Source organism: Pithys albifrons, chromosome 2, assembly GCF_047495875.1.
Source record: "Pithys albifrons albifrons isolate INPA30051 chromosome 2, PitAlb_v1, whole genome shotgun sequence".
Taxonomy (NCBI): Eukaryota; Metazoa; Chordata; class Aves; order Passeriformes; family Thamnophilidae; genus Pithys; species Pithys albifrons.
The window spans coordinates 84,264,542-84,288,953 of record NC_092459.1 but is presented as its reverse complement, the minus strand read 5'-3'; the positions used below and the strand labels follow the sequence as shown (position 1 = coordinate 84,288,953).

Here is a 24,412-nt window from a genome sequence, read left to right as displayed (position 1 = left end):
ATCGGTGAAACAAAAAACAGTAATCTAAGTTTTGGAGAGTTGGACTGAATTTGATCCACTTTTTAAAACCTCATGTCATCCATCTCCTTTTAATGCAGGACAGGTCTAAAAGACACAGCAAAAATGTTTCATTTGATATGAAATGTCTTTTTGATAAGACCTGTCTCAGGATTTCCAAAAGAACTGTTTCACTCTGGAGAATGTCAAAGTGAAATATTTATCAGCCTCCTCATCTGTTTCTCTCCCTCCACTGAAAAATGAGAGCTGATGGGAAGGTACAGTTCATTAAGAAAAGGAAATTCTCCCCCTTCTCTTCAGTATTTTCTGAAAACCAAGCCATCATGCTGTAGAGTCTTATTTGCAGATTTAGTGGGAAACATGCCTAAACCAGGAAAGAAGAAAAATTCCATGGGAATCAGCTTCCAAGTCAAACAGTTTCTGCAGATCTTCCCCCTGGAAGCCTAACTTCATGCATTAACTAATCCAGATTCTGGTCTTATTAAAACAGCATGAGAAGTTAAAACCAGCCAGACAACTCCCTATGACTGTTGTAATGTAAATTAAGCCCAGTACTGTAAACACCTGAGAGTTGATTCTTGTAACAGAAATACCAAAAAAAAAAGAAGGAAAAAAGCCACAATTAGTAAATAGCTTTTTTTTTTTTCTAAAAAAAGATGATTTTATTGAGTTTTAATATACAGCTTTAATATGTTAGGGTAATCATACAAGATCTCTCTTGTGTTCAATTTACACATTACAATACAGATGTGAGCTAAAATCTTTTGTTTTAATGTACAAAAGGAATTCAATGTTGACCACTAGCAGCTTTGAACTTGGCAAGAAAGGTTCTAAAGACTTTAAGTGCAGTAACAACCATACAGGATACAAAATGAATATAAGGACTTTTCGCCAAGGTATATAAACATTTGAAAAAAAAATGGTGCCTGCTCCACAGGGCAGACAACTAGAAAATTAAAAAAAAGTCACTGACCAATTTTCCAGAGAAGGAGGAGCATCACCCTGTGTAACAGTTCTTATAAAATGGCCTAAGAATATCTGTATCAAGGAATTTGTACTGATCAGAAAAAAGATCTGAAAAGAAACAGGAGGCAAGGAACTGAACAATCAAAAAAAATGACATAGTAATATAAAATATTTCCATCACTATTTAAATGCCAAATTAATCAAGCAATAGTAAAAAAAAATCCAAAACAAAACAAAAACCAAAGCTCTTCTGTTTAAAATAACAGCACTGTTTTTGATTATTTTCAAAGATTTTTTTTAATGAACACACTATATACTTGATTGTTTCTTTCATGTCGAGTAATGTGTCCATTTGGTCTGTCACTTCAGTGAAGCTGATAAACAATCAGCCCATCATGTCTCACCTTTGACACATTTAATGCTTTCCTCTCCTTTCCTTTGCTACTCTGGTGCCTTCTCAAGTTAAATACTTTTCTTCCTTTTCTTTATACAGTGCAGAGTATATGGGCTTAGGATATGGAGATTTTCCTCTACTCCAGTTCACTCTCTGGTTCTGAGTTCAGTGGTGTGCAGTAGTTTGGCTTGTCTGAAGGCACATACCCAGGGAGACACAAACACTTGTACGAACCTTCTGTGTTAATGCACTTGGCATTCTTGCAGAGAGACATTCTGTTGTTCAGCTCGCTGCACTCGTTCACATCTGCAAAAAAAGAGCCATCAAAAGAATTCAGTTTGGTGTGTAGCTAAAACTCATTTAATATTCCCAGCATTGTCAAGAGTAGAACAATCTGTGCAAATACCCTGAGAACTTTTAAATTCTGACTGGGTGGAATTAGGCTATGTCACAAGCTCTAGTGGATGAATTGGAAAAAAAGGGGAGTTATCATAGCAAGTCAACAGGTTTTAAGAGGCCTTAAACTGTTAGATTACCAAGTTCAAATTCCGCTTAAGCTGCTAGACAAAATCGAATATCCACTTACAGGTGTTTATCTGATGCCTGAGTAGTGGCTTATAAGAAAGAAGCTCCAAGTTCTCAGTATAACATCTGTATTTACACAATTGAATACTCCAGGAGCTGTTGGTGATGTCAACCTAACAGTTGTGAAGAGCCAACCACCTGCATCCAACACTGGGCAGCACTGGCCTGACATACAGGAGCTACATAGTTCCTTGCTAAGGAGGCCAGCTTGCCCCAAAGTCCTGAAGAGTACAAGGCATGCAGGCAGCTTCTCTTCAAAGAGCTGGGAGACCTCAGCTGTGGGTTATGAAGCATAATGCTAAGCAGGTTAGTGCAGACCCTAAACTAAAACAGCCACACGCAATTTCTACCAGACTTCTACACTGAGGGGTGGCTGTTTGGTTTCGTCTTCTCACTGACACTTGCCATTTCCATGTTTTGTTGTTTTAATTGAAAATACAGATGTCTCGGTTAGTAAATGTGCTGATTTACTAGTTTGAGAGTGAGAGGAAGAGTTGATCTGTTAACTGTTGAAATCAGTGAGAATCAGGGGCCAAACTTCACCAGGTGGTTATCTGCATATTTAGACAATTCAACCACTCTAAAAATCCATTCCAAAAATCACTCTTCTGCTCTGGATCCAGTCCCATCCTCCTTGCTTACTAAAGCTTTTGAAAAACATTTGGTCCATATATTAGAGTTAAACTCCTCATATGAGTTTAAGCTTCATTCCACAAATGTGTGTCTGCTCATTTCTACACTCTTAACTGAACACAGCTGCAATGACCAAGATGAGCTGAGGAACACCACCCTAGTTATTTTTCAGACAATAAATACTGGCCTTTGCAGTAAATGAAACAAAACTGGCATCTTTAATACAATTCAGGTGATCATCTCTTAACTCCTTTATTCCAGGCCATCCTTAGGTCAAGATACTGAGTAAACTGACAGACTAACAGGAGAAGTGATTTGCTATCCTCACCAACACAAGTCATTTTGGCCATGTCCAGGTGATAACCATCAAAGCAGTCACAGGTGTAACCTTCTTGGACTCTTACACAGCGGCCATTTTCACATCCATTCAGAATACCACATTCTTCTGCTTGTAACTCCTCAAAGCTGTTCAGGAAACCTGGGTGGAGAAAGAATTGCAAACAAGTAAATTACAAAGCTGTGGAATAAGTATACCCAAATACATAGTGAGAGTCTGAAATTCTCTCAGAAGCTCACTGGAATGTGACTTGACTTTGCAGAAATTAGGTCAGCTTTAGCAGAAGTGCACTATCTGAAGTTTTAAATACACAAGAAAAGAGCTGTTTTGAGATGGAAACTGAATAACTTTGTTAACTCTTAATTTTTTGCGTTAAAAATTTCAGTTTGTTTTTTTTTTCTTTTCAGTAAAGAGTGTAACTTGAGAGTATATTTTTTAAAGGGTAAGTCAGTGTTTTCTAAACAGGGACTTTTTATTTCATCTTATTGATTTGTTATGTGTATCAGCCTTTACGGAAGCAAGTGGTAGTGCAGTTTGGGGTAAAAGATACTTAAAACTGTATTCTAGAAAAATAAGGTGTGTGCTGAAGGGGAAGAGATACGTTCCAATTTATCTAGAAGAAAACATATTAAAAAAAAAATCAATGTCAGCTGCCTTAAGGAAAGCAAGAAGAAATCAGAGATTGCTTTCCTGTTGTGGTTTTGGTTAGCAGCCCTTTGGCTTGTGCTTCAGTGACTGGTGCCAGTACAAATACCTATAATCTACCAATTGCTCCTTTCCATAATTTTAGATGGTTAGTAGTGAAAGCTTGAAGGCCTGAACTTTTTTTTTTACCTCTTATACAAAGAGTTGTCTTTGTATTCAGTAGTTTGTACAATGCCTTTTGTGCTTGCTGTCTTAAGGTTTTTGTGACAGATACGCTTTTATGTATAAGGAAGGATTTATACTTACATTACATGTTCAGAGATTCTCTCTAGGACTGAATTGCTCCTGTAAATCCTGCATGAGTTTTTTTCACTAGCTTTCTGCTCTTGGAGCAGTGATGTAACAGGACTGCAGGTGGCAGCCCATCACATCAAAAAGACTTTGTGGGAAAAGTTGGGAACCTTTGAATCACATGCTTAACAGCATAATGAATATATAGAGGGGAAATGGGAGCTGGAGTGGAATAGAGTAGGATATATCTCCCCATCTACCCCACTACCTGTATTGATGCCAAAACCAAGACAGATTTATCGAAAACCTGTTTACTGATTTGTATTACAACAATGTGATATGTATAATTGCTAGCATACTTAGGAATATGAATTCCTCCCTTTCCTTGTGCTTTTTCTCCTGTCCTTTCATATTTACTCCTTCACTCCCTGTCTTGGTTCTTGAGGGCCTCTTTTCTATTAGCCTGATTTTGCCTTGCTTAATCTGCCCTTCCCGTATTATGCTCCATTTTACTTCCTTACTGCCATTTCCACTCCCCCTTTCTTTGATTATACACATCGTTCCTGTCCAGGATTTTTTAGCATGGTGAGATTCTTAGTAAGGATCATGCTGGTCAGTCATACACTGCATATATTCTGGAGACACTGAACACATAATGTGATTGAAGTACTTGCTGATATATGTTACATCTCAAGAACATATATAATACACAGGATGTATGCAAGTGTACATTAAGTGGGAAACATTGCAGTCTTTCCCACAAACATAGTAAATCACTTCTTGGTGCAATAGTAATGAGAATTTTGAGCACTGTCATGATATAGGAATCCATGTAATAAAAAACTTAGCCAAGTTTTATTACGTTCTTGAGCTCTCTGATAGAACTTGCAGAGGGCTCAAAAGAGACCTTTAAAGAGAAGACCTTTGCTAATTTACGAAATAGTGCCAAGAAAGAGAAAGGTGTCACTCATCAAACATATAGATATCTTTTATATAAAGAAAAGGCATAATTTAGTAGACATTCATTTTATCTGTAGGTATATATGGATGTGCATAAACACATGTACATGTATTTATACATATTTTTCTTATCCTCTCTCATATAGTATATTCTAATTTTAATTAGCTAAAACTAAAATATTCATCAATTACAGTAAGTTCTACTTCACAACTTACTTCAAAACAGCTAGATGGGACCTATATTGTAATTCTAATGTATGTATTTGGTTCTTTAGAAATTGATTGCACAGTGACCAATATTACACTGAAGCACATGGCCCTGCCATGGGATGGGAGGAACTGTTGTATTCCTTATACAGTCTGAAGCAGGACTGTGACCTTTAAGTTTTGGATGCCCTAAACAGGTTGTCCCACCTCATTCAGTGATAGGACAGGGGCACATGACCATTTAAGCCTCTGTCCCTAAGAGGTTGGAACTAGATGATCTATAAGGTCCCTTCCAACCAAAGCCATTCTATGCTGACAGTGGTCTCAGCTGTGCATTCAAAACCATCCACATTTTATCATATTTTTTGCCACTGCTTATAGCTTGTGAAACGTTTCTTTCCCACTCAATATTTTATCTGCTTAACAGTATATTAACATTGGTTACCCACTCATCTTTTTGACCTTTTCTTTGTGCAGATGGTAGTTTTCATTGGTAGTTTCCAACTGTGTTACATTTCAATTAAACATCAACACTCAGCAACACTGACTGTGAAAGAGCATAGCAGCAATTTGATGGCCATATATATTTAAAGCAAGGGAAGTTATCGGTTCCTTCTGATACCTTCACTTTTCTTTTCTAAAACTGTGATAAAATATACTGGACCTGGACACGATGGCTGATTTCGAGAAAGATGCTGAAATCTGTAAGCATTACTCTTCAACAAGTCTTAGCAGTGAGCTGGGCCAGAGCCATAAAGAACCCTGATATTCCTCAAGTACAACTGAGATGCTGTACACTATCCCTCACACCCTGCTTGACAGGCCATACCCTCCAGTTTGAAGCCTATACGTGTGCATACTCTCTGACCATACAGTGCTGTACATTTTCTCCATTGAGTAAGAATGACCTGCATGTTCCCATTTCATCCATATAAATTCTCCTGGGAAACCATGGAATTTTTTTCTTTTAAATTAAACGTACTCTGGAGAAATCTGTCCTGTGCTCCAAAGGAAAATTAATTTGTGAGAAGGAAAGCTAGCAATCCTTTTGACCTTGACTTGCAAATCTGTTGGTAAACACCAATTTAGTACACTTGGCATAAACTATTTCACTATATTAAAAATTAATTGTATTCTGAGCCCAACTGGACTCTCATAGAAATCTGGCTCTTGAACTGGAACACCTGACTGAAAGCTATTGTCATAGGAATAACTAAAACACAAATAGGCCGCATTTCTCAGAAGCAAAGAGAACAATGGAGCCGGGCTACAAGGAAACAATTCAAGTCACAACTCCCATTTCAATGGTTTTACATAACAGAGAAACTTGCTTACGGTCTTCAACAAAGTATGGATTAGTTTCTGGAGTGTAGTGCTCCTCGAAGTCAACTAAAGCATCCTGTCCATATGGCCTTCGAGATCCTGGCACAGGAATGTTGCACAGCTGGGCGTAATCCTCTGAGGGGGGAAAGAAAATAGGATAGAAAAGTAAACACACTTGTAACACAGGCTGCATTACATTAGTCCCAGTGAGCTGTGGTTCATATTTTCTGGAAATAAACTTTTCTTCCTAGAAACACCATAAATCTGCAATTTCCAGAAAGCATTCTCTCTTCAAGAAGAATGTCATTAAAATGTTAATGAGCCAAATATATACTATTAAGTCATAATAGGGATAACACCAGGGATAGCTTTGAGTCAATAACTGTACAAAAAGTTACAGGTCAGGTTCTTCTGGTCTGCACAGGAAGAAGACGAGAGGGATGCTCTGCATCCCACTGCTAATGCATTCCTCTCCAAGGCTATCAATGTTTATGCTCCTTGTTCTGTGGAAAAAAGGCTATCTCAGACCATCATGGCTGCCAGCAGAATTCACCCCAAAGGAAGTAAACTGGAGCAGGCACAGCTGTATTTCTGGCACTGTCAGCCAACCTGCAGAAATCAGAGTGAAAAATACTTCTGAAATAGCCCACATGTATCACAAACTGTATCTTCAACACACAGGCTTAAGGATAAGTGGTGTTCAAAGTCTTCTTGGCTATGAACCTCAAAAGGCATGGGGAAATGCACAGGAGAAACAGCCACACTCTGTGCCTCTGTCTAGTAGCTAGACTATACAAGCTGAAGCAGACCAAAGCAACTCTTCATTTTATGTGTCAGAGTCCGTGTCTGAAATGCTGATGCAGTCTGATTGTTTCATAAATCAAATAAAAATTCTGCCGACTCAGTTTTTATTCCCTCTACTAAAACACATACAATACACTTTATTTGAAAATAGAAACATTGTTAAAATACAGCAATCCAGGTGCTTTATTGTTGCTACAGACTATTTAGCATCTGGTTCTGTGAAGATTGCCTGGTGTTCTGAGAATCAGGCAGAGAAAGGATGTGAAAGAAAAACCACCAGAAGAGAGAGAGGAAAAAAAGCCCTAAGCAGATACAAAATCCAAGAATTGCAGATGGTTACAGAGCCAGAAACCTCATGCTGTGTAGAACTGTCCCAGACAGCAAATAGTTGGATAAATCCAGACTGCCTCTAGACAGTGCAGAGCACAGCCCCACTTGCTGCCCAGTACTTTAATTTTATTTTCACAGGTAGTATCTCCTCCACCTGGAACTATTTTATTTAGTATTGAAAAATAAAAGTGTTCAAAAAGTCCGTTTGAATTCTGTGGTCAACAATTTGGCCCTTTGAGAACACAAGACAGTACAGTACAGGCAAAGCTTGTCTGTCCACATCCAGAGCTGACATGTGTGCCAGTCCAAGTCTGCAGAATGAACTCCCTAGAGAACTTATCTTTGTAAATCTCACCACCTTCTGCTTCAAGAGCAAGGTGGTTTCCTTTGAGGTGCATCCTCCAGAATGTATTTTTATACACTAATAATATTCAAACAAACTTCTCCTTTCCCAGATGACAAAGTACACTGCCCAAGAGTGGCATCCCAGGGCACATGAAACAAAGTCAGCATGAGAAAATAAACGGCATATAGTAAATGTTACCTACATCCCTGGCTGCACAACTTCCCACTGAGATACTATGGTAATATGCATACTTTGAACAGCTGTCCCAGGACCAGAAACACCCCATTCTTCCTTCCCCATATCTAACCTCAGATAACATCCATGCATGGGGACAACCTAGTTATCATCTCAGAGTGATTCCTTCATTCATACATACACAGAGAAAAGCTGTGTAGAATAGTAAAAACACTTCCTCACAGATGCCCACAAATGTTCTTGGCAAAGGAAATCTGTACGTTACCACAAAATACTAATTCATCTGGCCTGTGTGGAAGAAACCACCACATAAAAACAGTCAGCGAAAGGCAAGTGGACAAGACAAGCAGGTCTTAGGGATCACTGTTTCTTCCATATGAATGTGATCTGATTTGAAGGACTGAAGAGAACTTGGACACTGGCTTCCCAGAATACTCAGTGCTAATTTTGTCCTTAGTGATACTGGTAGTAGAAACCATGTTTTAGTCCTGAAGGAAGCAGTTGGAACATTTGAAAATCTGTAGAGCTGAAGCTCTCGGGTACATGAGAGTTGGGTAGTTTGAAGATTGTGCAAGACTATTTTATACTGCATGTTTTCCAATGCATACTTGTTTATTATCGAAAGAAGAATAAAGAAATGCTGACAATCGAAACCTGTTTCCTGCGAGTCTGGTCCCCAAAAATCAAGTTCTGAATGTCTGCATTGTTATGTCTATATCTATAATAATATCTTAATAGTCTATGTTCTATTTAGCTGTAGACGGAGTGTAGACTAAATCTCTTGTCTTTAGTAATGTGTAGATTCAGTCACTACGTGCTTGGCCAATAAACCCAAGGAGAGCAACTCACCTAAGAAACCAACAGCAGATATTCAGGACCAATAACAATGGTAAGTCATCTATGCCACCCTCCTCAGCTTGTCTTTTTTCTTTTTCTTTTTTTTTTTTTCCCCCCGGGAAGAAAAGGAATGGCAGAAAGGAGAGTACAAAGACTGAAAGGTATTTGGGGGACTACATTCTGGAAAGATCATGAGAGTTCTGACATAAGGTAGACTTGAGACTTGGTTGCCTTAGAGAAATGAACCCACTAGAGTGTCCCTGGGGAGGATAGAACAAGTTATGGCCACGACAGTTTCTGTTGTTTTAAACTTTTCCCCTTGCTATGCTATGTTCCTACAGTTCAAATTAAAAATAATGTATTTCAGGTCATTGTGCTGTGTGTTGGTCACAGTTTTCCAGGGGAGGGAACTAAATGAACAGAGTGCTGTAAGATCTGTGGTTAAAGACTTTCTGGTGCACAGAAAGTTGCAGCAAGTATACAAATGGAAGAACAGCACAACACTGCCCTAGATGACAGTAGGACACTGAGATCAAGAAGGCAGTAAAGGGGCAAAGAGCAGAGAGAATGTGTAACTACCCCTGAGTTACAAAAACATTTCAGTTATCACAGAAATTAATGCTCACTTAGAGAAGAATCTTTCATGTAAATTAAAAAAAAAATTCTATAATTCACAATCAACGAAAAAACATTTTTCTCTATGGGTTTATTTTTTCTGCTTGCTCATCTTCTGGCTGTGATCAGGGACAGTACAACTGCAGTTCTGGAGGGGAAAAAAGGACTTTGTTCTTAATATTTAGTTTAGTCTACATTGGTCCATGTGTTTCTAAGTTTTTCTCATAACTTGCAAATGAAGCATGGAGACAGCTTGTTGTATAACTTAGGGTAGCTATTACAAAAGGAAGCTGATGTATGCTTCCAAAAATGTAAAGGACATTTTTAAAGTCCGATGTAATGCATATTAAACAAATGTTAGGGGATTACAGCGAGACACATATGCATACTGGCACAGACATTCGCTGTAATTGGTGATGAAAGCTCGACTGACAGAGACAACACAACATAAATTGGATGGACTGATGGTTTCTAGGTGCTCTTTAGCACAAAAGCAGATGTGCAAATGTGTATCTAATTTGCATATACAGTTGTTGTAGCTGTGCGAGCCTGTGTGGGCCATACTTGTACTCAGAGGCCATTCTCCCTTCAGAAGTTATTCCATATTTCATGTACTTAAAGCAAAATATTATATAAAAAAGCTTTCCTGACATAACCATGAAACAACTGCATCACAGCCAATTCAGCTCCTGCCTATAATGCAAGCTTTATTTCTGTTCCAGGTCCTCAGAATTGTCACCACCAGACACACACAAGCCGCTAAAACTATCAACACCAAGGCAGTTCCTTAAAATTATTGAACAATGCAACAGTTTTGCCATGGAAGAAATCCTTAGAGAGAAGGATGAAGCCAAGAAACCACTTATTGTATGTAATATATGTCCCTTCCCAACCACAGGTTCTGGATATCAGTCTGAATTGGTTAAGTTTGTGTTGTCTCAGGAGACTACATCGCCCATGAACTGAAGCTGAAGGTATTTCTGCTCTACATTTAGATTGTGCAATTTGACAATTTAGATAATTTCACTGACACTGCCCCTGAACAGATGCTGAGGTGTGTGGTGAACAGCACTCACATATGTTCTACAACTGAAGAAAAATGGAAGGGTATCAGTCTCAAAGGATTTTTTCATGAGTTAAGAAGAATATTCATGCCCTCACATGGATATACTCTAAATGAAATCTCTGAGAAGGAGCTTACAGTGGATGTAAAGCTCTTGCTAAAACCAAGGTAATTATCAATTTGATTATCTCAAAACCTCTTGGTCTTACCCCTCACCTTTTGCTTCTCAGCTAATGCTGTTCCAATTTCCTAAAACTATCTTCTCTCTCCTACCGCTGAGGGTATACAGTTAAAAGCTGTAATAAGAGTCAGGTTGTTCTTGCTGTAACTTTGCACCTGGCTCTCTGACTCCTTGTTGACTCCCATGTACACTGGGAAAGTGAGATTCCACATGGAATACCCTTCCAAAGCTATTCTGCATGTCTCTCCTAAAGTTCAGAAAAAGCACTGAAGTCTTTATCAATAGAAATGAAATCAGCCCGAAGTCTGCACAACTGAGCACAAGACTTGGAATATTCAAGGCCCAGTTACTGTAATATTTTAAGCCCAGAGTTTATAATCCATTTGATCAGAGTCCTTACCAGAGAGGAAGGAGGCACAATGCCATCCTAAATGGAAAGATGAACAATGGTCTCCAGAAATGAATCCAGTGCCTCCCTGCTGATCTTTACCATCTCAGAAGAGGACACATGGAAAATCATCCTTTACACACATTGGTTTTGCCTGTACTTCCAGATCTTGAAAAGTGACATTAGCCAGAACTTGAAGGGAACACTGTGTTCTCACAATACGGAAGCTCAGCCCAGAACTAACTCATGATGTTTACAAAGGATACACAGAGTTTCTTTGCAACAAAAATGCAATCCAAATAATCTGTTCTGCCAGAAACGGGTAGAACTCAACTACATGCAGGGATTTCCAAGGGTCAGCATCTGAATTAGTCACCCAGTATCCATTCTTAGTCCATGGAAAGACATAACCGCTTCTAGAATACTATCTCATCGTAAAGTACATGTCTAGAACTGGTCAGAGGAATATATTGCTCAAGGTGCCAATTTCTCTTTCCTGATGGAGGGAGAAACTGGCAGGACCAGCACTGTGTGGGTTTCTGTATGAAAAACACCAGGTGAAATTGGCCAAGAGAAATCCTACATTATACAAGAGCCCAGGTGATTCACATTACCCATGACCCTCAGTGTTCTCCTAGTGCAGGATTTGCAAATGCTAAGGTGGAGATGAAGAGAAATTTCAAGTACAACATAAGTCTTCAGCACTTCTTTATGCAACTCCCACAGAACTTCTGTAATATCTGTCCTTTCTGCAGATCTTTTAAACATAAAGGGGTTCCATAAAACCCCACGAAGTACTAGAATGTACTACAATAAAAAGGTATGTATTAGGATACACAAATAAGTAGGCTCATAAATAGAATGCTGGTACCCCTTCCAGTTGCCTAAGAATGTGTTCATGTACTCACACCAACAAAATGGTCTATGTGTAGAAATATACTCCCACTTTCAATAGTTATTAAAACATCTGTTAAAACTGCAGAGTTCCAGTCCCACCTTACTCCACTTTTCTATACTAAAACTACCTATCTTTAGTTCAGGGGCTCTTAATTTCACTTTACCAGCACCTTAAGGTGTTACTGAAACAAAGGTGGTACTGCAGTGCAATAACTCCAGAAAGATCATTTTACCAATACAAAAATAAGCAGTCTTTGTAAATTAAATGCTGACCCCAGCACACCACCTTACTCAACATTTTCTAGCTGTTAGTTCTATCTTCTTTCAAATTTCCTGTAACCTGTAACAATACACCTTGTCTAAAATCCGCTACAGTCCCATAAGGGTCTCAGAAAGTTTATAGTTCAGGTCCTTCATGTTCAGGTTAACTTGAGGTGTATATGGCCTTATTTGAGATTCCAGATTTTTCAGTCTGTGCCAGCTGCTCTGTTTTAAGGCATGGAGGCTTTGACCCATCCGGAAAACTATCAGTGCCTGTCCTGTTGCCAGTTACTAGATCGTGGACTGTGGATGGAGAGAGTTGGGAAGTTGGGCACTAACAGTAAACTGACCAAGGAAGCAGAATTTCTGAAGACAGGCCATCCAACAGGCTTTTGGTGTGTGTGTGTGTGTGTGTGTGGCTGCAACGAAGGAAGGATGTTTTGCTTTTGTTATTTAAACCAAAAGTATATAATTTAAAAATTTTCCTCAATTGGTCAATTATTACAGATTGCAAATGACAAATCTCAAGAAACTCAGAGGTTTTCCTAAGAATGATTACTAAACATTATTTGGGCAGGTACAGACTAATGCCAAAATTAGCTCAGAGAGAATACATTTTAGTAGATGCAACCTGTGAAAGTCTTTATCTGCAATATGAGAATATCGTAAGATCATAATGTTGGAAGCAACGTAATTGAAAATAATCTGTCCTTGCATCCTTTGTTTAATGATGAGAAGGTCTGCCCCACGAAATTGTGTGCACCAGTAATATGAACTAAATCACAACACTACAGTTCATGTTTGCAGTATTTTGATCAGGCCTTTGAACTACTATTTTGAGTTTGTTCCTGAAGGTTGTCATCAAAATACTTACCAGTCTTACTGTTGTTAAGAGGTTGCTGTTCAGTTGCAATACTTCAACAAGTGCTCAGGTAATAAATATTTTTGTCTCAGGCTCTGAATGTTTGGTGTCATTTTCAGTGGGGTTTGTTTGATTAAGCCCCCATTAGTAGTTTTTAAAAATTGTAGCAAGGATGTAAATTCTGTTTTCATGCTGATTTAAGAGTGTATTTCTTTTATCTTAATATAAAATGTAATTCTATATGTAATTATTTTTACTTTTCTACCTTGCCACTGGTTTTATGCTGGATGTCACTTAAACAGGACATTTAAATCTTGCCATGAAAAATGGAAGAACTTTAAAGACAATCTGGGTTATGAAAGTTGGAGTTTATTTTTAAAAAAGCATGAATCTCTTTAGAAGAGACATTCAAATGTATCACTTATGCTGGTAGGCCTGTATTTACTTCCTCATAAGCGTGGCAACTAGATCCTCAAATACAAGGAGTATAAACAGGATAAAAGGAAATGGCAGATCAGTGAATGATCTGTTCTGTGATCCGACCCATTTAATGGTAAAAATCTTCTGATGATAATGCTTTTCACATCACCAGGTCTTCTTTAACATGTGTTGCAAATCTTCAGAAAGCTCCTAACTGGGGAAATAAGCAAACACCTTCAGTAGTAAATCTGGCCAACACAATACCTAAGTATTTAGAAATGGAGAAATTCCTGGTTCCCCAGCCAGGACCTGAACCTGTGACCTGCTGGCCCAGAGGTGTGAAAGCACTCTCTTGAGCCAATGATATCACTTTAAGTGCTACGAACTGAAGACATGTCAAATGAATCATTTATTCAGTTCAGTCAGCTTCAAATTATTCTTGGTAAATGTTCCTGAAAACCAAGAAAGACTTCCAGGTTTCTGTGTGGGTGTGTGCACATGTGTGTGAGGACAAATGAGCACATACCATCTCCACTAAGAAATGTAAGGTATGCTTGTTCTGACATACTAAAGATTCAATATTCTTTTATTTTTAACTATCTAAGTTCCAATCTATAAGGATGATTTAAGTATTCGGGATCAAAGTGTGACTCATACATTTACTTAAAGCAGATACTTCTCAGAGCAAATTAAACGTCACAGAAAAGTTGTGTCTGGAGAGAGAAATGTTTCATGATACAACATGATGCTCTTCAGCTTTGACTAGGATCACTGAACTGACTTTTAGGATGTTATGCATCGGGAACCTCCATGTCACTTTTTAAATTAATTTCTCAAATTTCTTCATAGAGTTAGTGGGGATTTGCACCCCGTTGTGAGTATAGGATTGCTGCTTCAGAATCCTGTGGTCCTAATGATCAAAATACATCTAATAATTCCAGACTGAAATAATTCCAATTTTTTCCTCGTATCAGCACTTCTATTTAACTAAAAAACTTGTTGGAATCCTCCATTACTGTGCTGTAATACAGAGTCTTATCATCTGTTCTGCATCCATGTTTGGAATTCTTCTCTCCTTATACAACAGTTCTCTTTCCCTGTCCTTCTCTCTTCCTTTTCAGATTTACCCTGCTTTACATGTAATTATCTAGAAATCTCCCGAAGCAAGTCTCGTACCTGAACTTTCTCTACTAGGAACAGCTTTTTTTCCTTCTCTCAAGATTGCATGACACAGATAGGTCACTGTCACCATGTAATGAACTTTGTACAAAGAAAGACTTCTTTAATCTGCTCAATCTTTCCACCTGAGGACCTCCAAGTCATAGCAACAATTCTTGCTATTAGCTATTGCCTGTGTTTTTTGTTAATATTGCATTTCATTCCATTGCAATTGTTATTCTAGCAGGTGCAATAATTCAAAGTCCTCCTATAAGATTTGTTCTGACAAAGATAGTTCAGAGATTTCCATATCTTATAAATCAAGTGGCTGTCATGCCCTGTTTTTGTTCTTTAGTCTCTTTCTGGGGTAAGCATCAGCCAGCAGTTACTCCAGCCAACATCATCAAAATCAGGAGCTTTTTTTCAGTTCCAAACCAAACTCAAACAAGATATCTAAGAACAGGTTAAGGGACCTTGCAAGTACATTATAAAAGCATAAAACCCAAGCAGAGAGAAACAACCACATTAATGCCTCACGGAGCTTCTCTATGTAGTTTTAACTCCAGGGTTTTTGCTACAAGTAAAACATGTACTCCTTTAGCCATGATATTATCATTACACAGGCCCAGGTAAAAATCCAGGTATATTCACAATCAAATGTTTTACCAATGCCATTCCTACATGAAAAGCCATGTTACCCAAAGACACATTTACAGTAAGAAAGCTACATCCAAACCAGACCTTGGAATAGTTTATAAAGGGAAGAAGTTAGTATCGTACTATACTGTATATAAAAGGGCTGATGCATCTCAGACACAGCATGACATACACCTATGCTGCTTCTGCTGGTCCCTTCTTCAGTCCCCAGACATAATCCTGTGTGTCAATGACATTTCTCTCTATATCCAAATGAATAAAGCTAAATAGCTTTTGTAGTCACCACAAGCAGCACCTTCTACCTGATGTATCATGAAACAATATCTGATTTCTAAATGCAAAACTCGAATATAGTTGTTGGTACAGAAAAATCAAAGGTGAGCAATTCAGATCTATATAAATCCTGTGAGACTGAAAGCAGCTAAGAATAATCAAGGCTGCAGCTGCTGTGGACCGGTAAATGAGAAATCACTCCCTAGGAGTTCTTAGCAACTCCCCAGAAGTTTCTCATGAGAACTCCTCGGTTTCCCACATAACACTGGAGGTGTACCTGAAAAAAGTTAGGATGAGTTCACCAAATCACTGGACTTGTGAGATATGGATTATAACCAATTGGGATGTGCAATTAAATGGTGTGAGGTTCAATTTAGCCAACTGAACATAGTCTTAACCCTATATAAAACCGTGTGCAGTGTTTAATAAATGGCATTTGCTTGATCACATTGGTCTGGTGTGTGGTGACCTTCTTCCTCCACGTTATTTATTGTTTATACAGTCTTTTAAAAATATGACTGTCAGGTTTTTAAAGTTATATTCCCTGGAAATTATTCAATCCTTACTGGTAACCCAGCCCCTTTACCTATCTTAAATTGTTCATCTATACATTTCATAATATGTGAGCATATGGCCATATAACAACAACTCATTTTTGAAAGGCTTACTGTTTCTAAACATACCAGATCCTTATGAAGCAAATACATCTAATCGCAGCCAGCCTGGCAGGATATCATATTGAAAAATGCATCTGAATGCATAATACCAGCATCAAAACCCCAAACCAGTCATGTAAACTGTTGTGTAGTGTGTGTGTGTGTGTGTGTATGTGTGTGTGCACATGAATTGCATCTGTATTTTCAGAGATGGTTTTTGTCAGCCATGTTAAAGAACTCTGTCACCCTTAAAATGCCCTCCTGTTTCCAGCAAAGCTCTAACTTGCCAATCACTGATAGGTCCACCTGAAGCAAACAAGTCCTGTAAGCGCCCCAAAATAAAAGCAGATACATTTTTAAAATGCAGACTCTAATGATTTTCTGTTAATTAATGAGAAAAAAATTTCCATTATTTCTCGAGGTGTTAAGGTGGTTTTTGTTCTTATGTTATTATTACAGGTATAAATGCAAGGGATTAAACTGATTAGGTATTTCAGATTTCATTCCAGGAACAGACATGTGCATTTCCTTACCTGACTCTTTCATGGGACACAGTGCACACTGCATGCCCCAGGCTTCACCATACAGGCAACAACACTCGGTGTACGTTGTCTGCTTTCCAACCAGAGGGCGACTACAAACAAAATCGTCACTAAGGTGCTGCCAGCAAAGGTCCTGGTAGACCTCAGCTTCTTCAGTTTGTTCTGATGGAGAAGACAGGATTAGATCATCATCACAGCACTGTTATTTAAATAATACACTGGTGCAATGAAAAATTTTCTAAATTTAGATTAGAAAAAGATCCTAGCTTTACACTCTGCTGAATACAAATTTAAGCTTAGAACTCATGACCATTTTTAAGTGCCTGAGGTGGCTCATCCCTTGCATGTTCAGATTTGAAAAAATCTTTAAAAGGTCTGAGTTGGCACATCAGGCTAATTTAAAAGCACACTGGGTTGGACACCCAAGAAATAAAACTTCCTAAATCATAGTCATTGCTGAAACTTAACACTGATTCAGCTCAGCTCTCATGAAAGTTAACAGAGCTTGACAAAAACCAGCATTGGGACAGAGGTGAATTTTTGGGCAACTCCATCTACAAAATGAATCTTTAAAAGTTATTTTGCTTTTCTTATATTGGCATCTGAAAGGGCTTTTACAACTAGGGCAAAGCTGAACAAAAATTTTACATGGGCTCAATGGGAGACTGGACAAATACTTGGAAGAGAGAGTCCCATTAACTAAACAGACAAACTACATCAGGGTTGGGAAATCCCCTGAGCTGAAAAATAGCTGGAGGCTGAGAGTGCTGGGGAGGGTGAGGAGTATTGTTTATCTGCTCCTCTGGTCCCTAATCATCCACTTACAGCTATTGTTAGAGACAGAATACTGCTGTGAACTGCTGTCACATTCTTATGAACGTTAACAAAAACATGTACTTTTGTCAAAGCTGGAATATCTCAGAGGCATACTAGTTTTGACATAGGTCTCAGTAGGAACCATTCCTAGTCCTAGCAAACTCTGATCACTGCTGATTGAGGGAGAGAACTGTAAACTTGAATCTTCCACTTGGAATATAAAAAACTTCAGCACAATTGTTTTGTAAAGACATCTGCAAGGTTTTGATTTCATTCCAACACAGAGTGAAAAATAAGTGTGGTCAGAAACCAAGGTTCTGTTTTGTCTGCGCATATCTATTTACTGCATTTTTACATTATGTGTGGGTGGGTACAGAACTGAAACCTCACTCAAGAGTAAAACTGAGTTCTGAAAGCACAAAGGTGATCACCATTTAGATACCTATTTGACTAAGAACTTGCCAGAACACACAGTGAAGAGCAGCAGTGGGTCTCTGCAACCAACTCCAAATTCTGCTGGCAGCAAAGGAACCAACTTGTCCCCTCCTCTGCGTGAGGGAGGACATTGCCAGTAGCGATACAAGGCTTGAGTGCTTTGTGCTGGGTGAGATGATCATTGCTGTGTCAGCCTGTATGTCGCATGACAGAAGGCCCTTTGGGCCCTTGCACTCTCTTCACATCCTAGATGAACCCAAAGGACAATCTGTTTTTGGTTTGTGTTAACTGAACAGTAGAGATGCTGTGGTTCTTTCACAGTTCCAGGCAGCAGGATGACCACATTACTCCTCAAAAGTAACAGCCTTATATTTTGGAATGACTAAAGCAGGCATTCAGACTGTATTCCCCTTTCCTTTCACTGAAGCATCTTAGGAAAATTCACTGCAAATTGCAGGGACCAGAGGTCTGAATTTATGGCTATACAGTGCCCCTATTAAAAAAACTCATTGCAACATCTCTTTCGAAGAAGTGTGTGGCATAGACAAAGCTGTGCAGACTGCATAAAGCACTGGATTTTTGAGGCATTTCTTAGAATCTTACAATATCTAATATTTATTCTGAAATCAGTATCTACTGAAATTAAAAGAAAATGCAAAACTGTTACTTTAATAATGATGCTGCAGCCCACAGCTTGAAAATGGGAGTGCAATGTGCCCTCAATGTTAATCAACTGAAAGCACACACACAATTTCAGCTATTTCCTCCTATATCCTGTCATTCCTGTTTTTATTCCTTACTGTGATAGAACTGAATCTCCACAATTAGCCCACAGCCAAACCCCAGCCTAACTGGGACAGCAAGCAGGCTGTGTCTCATTACCTACAAGACTGGACAAAGAAGACGCAGTTCTGGTGAACTGGGGAAGGGTGGAGATGAACTTCTCAGTTAGAGCCTAATCTTGCAATACTTCCAGCAATGCCCTGTTTGCATTGGCAAAGTGGAGCACTGTGGCGTCCTGTATCACGATGCCTTCTGGATCAACACATGATGGTCCAAGCACTGCCTTCCAAAATCCTCCAGAAGAGCAGGCTCATCGAAGGATGACCCAGTCTAAGTTTAGACTTAGGGTCTGTAGACAAGTCAGCACTACCTCGTAGAGGTGTACTCACTTCAGTAATATGTATAATGGATCATACCACTCGAATCTGCTGGTCTGATGCATCGCTTTTCTGTTGTGTCCAAGACCATTGGGTGTGTACAGAAACAGTTGTAAGATCCTTCTGTGTTAATGCACTGGCCATCAATACAGCTGTTTGGGTCCTGACATTCATCCGTGTCTTTAAAATGGAAGGAAATGTATCAAGGAGAGCCAGCACAAAGCAGTTGCATTGTGTTAATCTATGTTAGTGTTTACCTAATTAGGAACAGATTTCCCTGCCTGCCTTCTGTTAATTATCACAAATACCAATTGCTGGCGATAAAATCTTGCCTGTGACTATGGAGAAGGACAGAGGGATCTGCAGGATGCTGACCTCTAATCCTCAAGTACTAAGGAGCTGCTAGGGAGGAGTACTAGGAAGGATGAGGAGGCTTGCTGGGGGGATTGGAGTGCCCAGGCATACTGTGCATCCAGCATAGCTGCAACTGCTTTCCACATTCCTATCCCTTTAGGACAGTACCAGCAGGCATTAGAGGTAGGCATACTCTCAGAGATTCCTCATGAGCTTATCAGGAGAAGGGATCACCTTACCTAGTCACAGCAGTTATATCCCTTAATTTGTCTTGGAGAGGAAAAGCCAAAATTTAGCTCGAAGGAAAGAACAGGCCACTTCAGATAAATTACATTTAATCAGCAAAATCCCCACCCTTTGTAAAGAAGAATTATAGAATCCCAAGGTGAAAGGCTCTATTACTGTAGTTGTAAAAATTACTTCCTTTCATTATGCTATTGTGCATATTATACATGGTTTTCTGCTTATAAAGCAAAAGCCAGGGTCACGGTTTTGAGCAATTTTCCGTTGAGTTACCAAAAAAATAAAGTGCTAATTTGATTTAATATAATAAACCCAAATGAAAGATGAGCTTCAACATAGAGGCTTTCAGCTGCTCACCCTACATACAAAGAACTGAAGGCTAAAATGTACTTTGGCAGAGTGAAGAAGCAGTGTGCATGTAAGGAGGGAGCCCCCTCTGATCGCTTTGTGCTGCCTGCATAAAGGCTGGCACCAGCTCTTGACTCTTCACTCAAAGGAGCACAAGGGGCTGTTTTGGAGATGCAAACTCCTGGCAGTAATTTGCTGAAAAAGGAAGCAAATAAAGCAAACCCTGCTCTACATGCCATAGCCATGTCATCCAGAATTTCTGCTCAGCCAAGCAGAAGGGAAGGGAAATGACCCCATGCATCTTACAAAGCTGCTACAGCAGTTCAAAGGCCCGGTGTTGCTCCCCTTGCTGGGAATGCCACAGTTGTGATGGGAATCCCACCACACAAGTCTGCTTGTTTTGCCCATCTGCATACCATTATAGTGACAAGACCACTTTAAATAAACTTACCAAAGCACTGGAGCTTAACAGGGTCATAGTATGTTCCTTGTTTGCAGTAGCACTCATAACCTGGCTGCGTATTCAAACAGAAGCCATTTTTACAGATTTCTTGTCCAAAGAGTTGGCATTCATCGGCATCTGGGGATAGAACATTAAAGGCTTTGTTACCATCGTTATTATGATACCATGTACAGGAGCAGAATGGAATAAATCCCATACGCTTCTCTGTTCAACCAGACTTCACTTTAAACAGACACTCCCAGGAGCACAGATATCCACAGGAAATAAACCCAAACAACTGGTGTGGAAGAGCCTATGATGCGCTTGTAGCCAGAATGGAAAAGAAAAAACTGGTGGACCATTACTTTCCCTTTCCCATGTCAGAATTAAATCCTGTGGCACACAGAGACTGGAAAAATCTGCAGTTCCCCTTTGTTTCCTTTGGTATCACACTGCTCTTAGCTCCAAATTAAACAGATGAAGAATATGGCCTGCATTTTCCCATATAATTTGTTTACCAAAGGGATTCCCACCATGGATCTAATTTAAGCACACCATCTAATTACAAAACTAAGTTGTTATGCTTATGGATGGACTTTGTGACTGCTCTCCTCTTTCCATACAGTTTGGTGATTCCACTGTGCATGGAAGGAAATCTTCATATCTGCTCTGCTTGTTGCTTCATTTTTCAAAGCATAACTTTTGTGCAGACTTCCCACCACACAGGATCAATTGTGTCTATTACTAAATATAAGGCTGCAAATATTACAGAACTAGTGACAGCTGACAAAGAGAATGTAACAGGCTTTCAAATGAGGCTAAGTGTTTTCAGGGAGGTTTCATGGAAAATATATGCCAGCTCATATATAGCTTTTCACAGTTGTACACATTTTTTCCCAGTCTTGTATTTATGTATTTGTTACTACTGGAATTCCATTCACTTCCTTTTTTCCAACCTACTTTTCATTTGCTAGACCTACTTAGAACAGTCTGTTAAGGCTACACTGGTATTAAAAATGGCAATAAAAAGCACAGCGTAAAGTAGGGCATTCTTCTTTCAATACCAATTGTCTTCATATACTGCCTTCTATAGATTTAGTCCTTCTTTATTCTGGGGTAACACAGATTTTAGCCCAAAGCTGTCATTTCCAGCTGTACAGCAGTTTTAATGGTGAATTTTTCAAATGCTTACTTTTTCCAGAACTGAAAGGTCCATAAAACTATTTATTTTTACAGCCACTCTTCCAGTCACTAAGTGGCTATAAACATTAAATATTTTGACTGTTTAGCAGCAAGAACAATGCAAACATTAATAAGAAACGTCATGTACACATCTGTCTTTTTCCTGTGGAACATGGATTTTGTGTCTGGAGACAAATGTGAAAGCCTGGATGCTGAGTCAAGGAAGGCTAGCTGAGTATATTCACTTCTGACAGATAATTCCAATTAAAAAAACAGGAGTTGCTCCTAGAAGCAGAAGTTTGTGGACAAAAGCAACAGGAACATATGAGTAAGTGTAACAGAGAAAGATCACACTGCTAAGAGATCACATTGCTAAAAGTTACTTATCCATTTTAGTATTTGTCCTTTGCATCATTCCTAAGGTTTTTATATAATAAATTTACTGAAAACAGAGAAAGTCTGCTTATGGTAAGGATTTGTGGAAGATATTTCTAGATGAACTATTTCCACATTTCAGTATTTATAGCAGCTAGAGATATTATCAACCCTGAGGTAGCACAAAAACAACACATATTTTGTCTGAGACATTTGGACATACTGTACACACAGCATGTCCCAAACCACCATTGGGAATATATACAGAAATCTTACATCTGCAAAGATAAACAACCCCTGCAAAAAATACTCTCAGAGACTATCAGATCCTTTGAGATGAGCTCTGTGACAATACTCCTACTTGCCTAGATGAAAATTGTAAGTCTGCCAAAGGTTGGTAGCCATTACCATTAGTCTTAGGTCTGTGTTCATCCAAGAGCACTTTGTTCTTTACTCCAAGTTGCTGGACAAAGCAATCTCCAGAGAGTGGAGTCTTACAGAGTTACCCTATTTAAACACCCACATTAATTTGAATGAATCTGGGTATTAATGCCTTACAAACTTTGTTATTTTTCCCATGTCACATGCACTTTACAGGTGCAAAGAAACAGCTGCTGAGGATAACACAAAAAAGAATTAGTAGGACGGAAAACTGAACTCAACCATGGTCTTCTCACTAACTCAGCAGGAAAACTGACTTTGTAGTGTTCCACTCAGTGAGCAAGAGCATTTTAAGGAAGTATATATAGTAATCTTTAAGAAAAAAACCCAAAAAATCTTTCCACTAATTTTTTCATCTCTCAGAATTAAGTCTGACAGATTAGTAATTTAGCTAGAAGCAACTCTGACAAATGCTTACCTATCAACCATATGACTGGGGATGCCCCAACCACAGCAGTGTTCAGAGTCAGGTTGGATAAGGTCTTGAACAACCTGGTCTACTGAGAGGTGTCCCTGCCCATGGCAGGGGAGGCTGGGACTAGATGATCTTTAACATCCCTTCCAATGCTGATCATTCTCTGATTCTCTGATCCTGCCTTTATTAAGGTCTTTAAAAATTAGTATTTTTTACTGCATTTTTCTGTGACATGAACACGCAGTACTTGCTATATTTAGTTCTTGATTTGTAAAACAGTCATTCTAATAGTAACAAATATATAAAATGTGTGCTTTTCTACAGATTCTGTAGCTGTTATGGAAAAGACAATACATTGACTAATTTAGGTAACACAAATGTAGTGTGTTTATGCTGAGAAAAATTATCTCTCAAAATATGAATATTGATAGCTACTTCTCAAACGTGAAAAGGGATTCTGATGATCTCACTTTTCATTCTTGGTGATGCCAGCTCCCTCCCACCCACATCCACCAACTATCACTCTTACTTCTCTACCACCTTTTGTTCCATACTTATTTTAGGAAGCACTGTAATGAAAATATTGTTGCTGAACTTCTCTTAAGTTTTTATATTCTTCCTCCCATGTAGGCCTAATGTTTAACAGAATTCTTCTTCTCTCTCCCAACTCCCCATACACCTGTTTACAAATTTAAGTTGGCTTTGTATTTCACATGTAAATTAGTATTTTAGGCTTGTGGTCTCAGCACCTATTCTCACAGCATTTAGCACTTAATATAAATTAAACCAGAATATTACAGAGACTGTGTATTTGACATTCTTTACAATCTGTCAAATTATTATTTTCAGTAATTTTTCATATCACAAGCTGGTTTTATCACCTAATAAAACATGAATTAGTATGTTTACATTGCTGGATCACATTTCTAGTCAATTAACTACCAGAACTACTGAAATAATTAATACAAATCGGTACTGACCCTTGTAATTCTGAGCAAGAAGACCGTAAGATGATTCTCCAGAGGGAATAAAACCTTTTCCTTCAGGACACAAATCAGTAAATTCAACTGGGAGAGAAAGAAAACAAAAAATTATGTTGTTAAGAAAGTGGTACTCACACACGTATGTGTACAAATGTGCTACAGGGTATTTTGAGACACGTGCCTCCTTTGCATCTATCAGGCAATCATGCACACCTATAGCTAAATGGGGCATGTTAAACACTGCAGTCTGATTTTTCTCTGCTCTCAGTTCACAGAGCTCATCTTGAAAAACCTAACTAAGGTATCCACAGCATCACAGAGCTCCATGCAAACTCATTTCTCTTGCTCCTTGTCAGGAGAATGTAATCCTTACT

General features: G+C 38.8%; 1 protein-coding gene across 10 annotated transcripts in view; it reads right to left on the bottom strand.

The window, feature by feature from the left end:
• Positions 1-662: 662 nt before the first annotated feature.
• The window catches only part of LTBP1 (latent transforming growth factor beta binding protein 1), a 199,898-nt gene continuing 176,148 nt past the window's right edge, over positions 663-24,412 (bottom strand). For 9 of the 10 annotated variants that reach the window (XM_071575842.1, XM_071575835.1, XM_071575861.1 and 6 more), the window contains 7 exons: positions 24,036-24,122; positions 20,652-20,780; positions 19,295-19,435; positions 16,836-17,006; positions 6,372-6,494; positions 2,925-3,074; positions 663-1,684 (listed from right to left, as the gene is read on the bottom strand). In XM_071575842.1, the coding sequence (XP_071431943.1) occupies positions 1,515-1,684; positions 2,925-3,074; positions 6,372-6,494; positions 16,836-17,006; positions 19,295-19,435; positions 20,652-20,780; positions 24,036-24,122 (971 nt within the window). In that variant the 3' untranslated portion in view covers positions 663-1,514. The remainder of the gene's footprint in view (positions 1,685-2,924; positions 3,075-6,371; positions 6,495-16,835; positions 17,007-19,294; positions 19,436-20,651; positions 20,781-24,035; positions 24,123-24,412) is intronic. The other variant, XM_071575851.1, reaches the window with a different exon arrangement.